We start from the raw sequence: 2,930 nt of genomic DNA, 5'->3' as shown, positions 1-2,930 counted from the left end.
CTAAAATTCATAGTCTTCATCGGCCATATCAATGGCCCAGGCAAACTTCTCTCGCTGCATTTTGTTATAGATTTTCTCAATCGGGATCCCCCACTTCTTACACCAAGCAACTGAGATCCTGGGATCTAAATAGTTGAGTTTGGAGGTTCCCAAGTGAATCTGTTTGTTCTCCTCTCTGTCTGTGGCCTGAACCTCCAGTTTCATCAACTGCTCCTCCAGTCTCTGCACAGCTTGCTTCTTAGTCTCTTCCACCTTTTTAGATTTGACATCCTTTCGGACCTTGGCCTCAGCTTTGGCACTTTTCAGATCTCTTTGGGCATCAGCTAACTGGTCCTTCTTGGCATTAATCTTAGTCTGCAGATTCAGCATAGCCTTCTCAAAAGTCTTTGGTGGTGCCCTCTGATGGTTACACAGAATCGCAACAGCTCTGTTGGCACATTTATAAGAAAAGATCTTTGCTCGGATATTTTCATCCAGGGCAGTGAACTCCTTTAGCTGCTGCTGTAGTGTGATGGAGGCATTATAGGTACGGAAGACTTTGGCTGTCAAGCCCTCCATGAGATCTTGAAGGTGTTTGTTGAGGATACTGGCATTTAATCTGTCAAAAAGATCATCCTCAGGATTCTTGTTCTCCATAAAAAGCTGAAGGTTCTCAAAAACCCTCTTCTCAACAGGGATCTTGTTGTAGTATCGGATGGAATCCTTCCCAGGGAAATCAAACTCAACCATGTATTTTTGGCCATCCATCTCAGGATGTAAGTTAATGTGCTCTATTCGAAGGGAACAGCAGCCCACAGTATCAGCTGTCTCCCCTTCTTCCTTCTCATTACCAGCTCTCAGAGCAAGCTTGTCAATGAAGTATAATGCTACAGCCCTCTGTCGGACTTTCATTTCCTTGGACTTCCAGTCTTTTCGGTATTGGTTCCGGATCTTGTCTACACAATTCTTCAATCTGCGGGCTGTCTCATACTTCTGCCAGTCCTTCTCCCCCTTGATTCGGGAGCTGGGGTTCAGCATAATGTACTTGATGGATCCTTGGATATTCTCAGTCCAGGACACTAGCCAGGTAACTTTGTTATCATGTCGAACTTCTTTCCATTTATGTCCAGGGGGAGGAGGAGGAACCTTGGCATCTTTGCTACAGTTGATAATTATATCTTCAGGCATAATCCGTCTTTTCAACATTCCCATCTTGGGATGGTTGCCACGGCCCTGGAAAAGACCTGGAGGTTCAATCCTGAAGTTGGCAATTCTCTCTATGTGATTATCCATCACGCAGAAACCATATTCTTGCGATAGCTTTTCATTTTCTTCTTTGATTTTCAGTTTCTCTTCCTTGCTCATTTGCTTCCTTGCTTCTGATTGGGCTGTGAAGTACTGGCTTATCTGGTTGAAGTCACATTTGTTAAGACTAGTGATATTATTTCTCTCTTTATTTGTCATTTCCTTTCTCCAATCCTTGAAGAAATTTTTCCTAAATATATTCTTAGTAGTGTATTCATGGTCAAGCATTTTTGCAAAGAATGTAGCTGTTTCTTCTGCTTTGGGACTCAACTTCATGACTTTACCACCATAGTAGAACTTGACATTTTTTGGCAGAGGCTCATAAGGTGGTGCAAACACAGGGCCTTTATGTTCTAGGAATTTCCACTTGATGCCCTCAGGATAGCGCTCTTCTTCCCACCATTTCCATTTTTGCTGCTCCTTCTTCTTTAGCTTCTTCCATTTGTTATCTCGTTTAGGCAGTTTCTTAACTTTGTTCTCAATTATTTTTGCTTTGCTGTCCTCCCCTCCCTCTGGTTTCTGCTTGTTTACCTTCTTGATATCTTCTGTTCTTATTTTCTTGGGCTTATGATCAGCATCATCATCCTCTCGAGGTCTCTTTAAAGGTTTGGTATTTCCTTTAGGTGAAGCAAAATAACCATCCTCATGTGGTTCATCTTTAATAGGCCGGGGCTTAGAGAAACCATTTTCTTTCTCTTTTATTTTTGCATCTCCAGGTGCCTTTCCCTTTTTCTTCCTTTTGTTTCTCCTTGTCTCTATCTTTGTGTTTTTCTGAACTGCCATCTTTGGGTCTGGTTTTCTCCTTTTCTCTTTGTTTCTTCTGGGAGGAATCTTTGAGCTCACTCTCGCTGTGTTTGGACCTTTCCCGTTCTTTTTCCTTGTCCTTGTGCTCTTTTCGTTGGTGCTCTCGATCTTTGCGTTCATCTTTGTGTTTGTGAGAATCATTCACTCGGGAATCTGCATCGACCTGGGAGTCGTTGTGCAGTGGATCGCCGCTCATGTTCCATGTAGCCGCGTCACGGGCGGGAGTGGGAAGGGGACGGGGGAGAGAGGCACAGATCTCTTGGCCCCGGCTTTGGGTAAGGAGATCTATCAGACACCGGAGCGGAGGCGGTGGCGGGCGAATGTGGCCGAGGAATCAACTACAGCAGTACGGATGGAAAACACTGGGGAGAGAACGAAGGTCCGCGGAGTTGTGTAAACAGACTAAGTTCGAGTTTCTTTTTCCACGTCTTTTTGTAATCGTACATCTCTTCATTTCTTCTAGCACTAGAGCAGTCCATCAAATTCACAAAACACACCTTATTCAACTACTCCTCGACCGATAAATACCCCCCTACTTTTCAGGTTTTTGCCACTACCGATCGGCAATAATCCCTCTGGAGTATCCCAAAGTAAACAAATGAATTGATTGTCAGTTCTTTCTCCCGAAGATGGTATAAACACATCTCTGATTATACAAGAGGAAGTCTACAGCAACGCCATTTGTTAAAAAAAAAACCCTTTTGAATGAATTGGGAAACCCATTTATGTGTGAACTTCAGTTGGTCTTAGAAATCCTCAAACCCCTATGCAGAGAAAGTTTAGTTCTCGGAATTTTCCATGAAGCTGGATGGAGTTAGGAAACAACATCGACGGTGATGATC

General features: G+C 43.5%; 1 protein-coding gene across 1 annotated transcript; it reads right to left on the bottom strand.

Annotated features, from left to right (window-relative positions):
- Positions 1–2,284, bottom strand: LOC118854166 (DNA topoisomerase 1-like). The gene is given in 2 exon segments (XM_036764504.1): positions 1–1,998; positions 2,000–2,284. Coding segments are annotated over 2 exon segments (2,283 nt in total).
- Positions 2,285–2,930: the final 646 nt, after the last annotated feature.

This window comes from Trichosurus vulpecula, chromosome 6 (genome assembly GCF_011100635.1).
Source record: "Trichosurus vulpecula isolate mTriVul1 chromosome 6, mTriVul1.pri, whole genome shotgun sequence".
In the NCBI taxonomy this organism is placed as follows: domain Eukaryota; kingdom Metazoa; phylum Chordata; class Mammalia; order Diprotodontia; family Phalangeridae; genus Trichosurus; species Trichosurus vulpecula.
The sequence above is the reverse complement of the archived record's forward strand: the minus strand, read 5'-3'. Positions and strand labels throughout refer to the sequence as shown.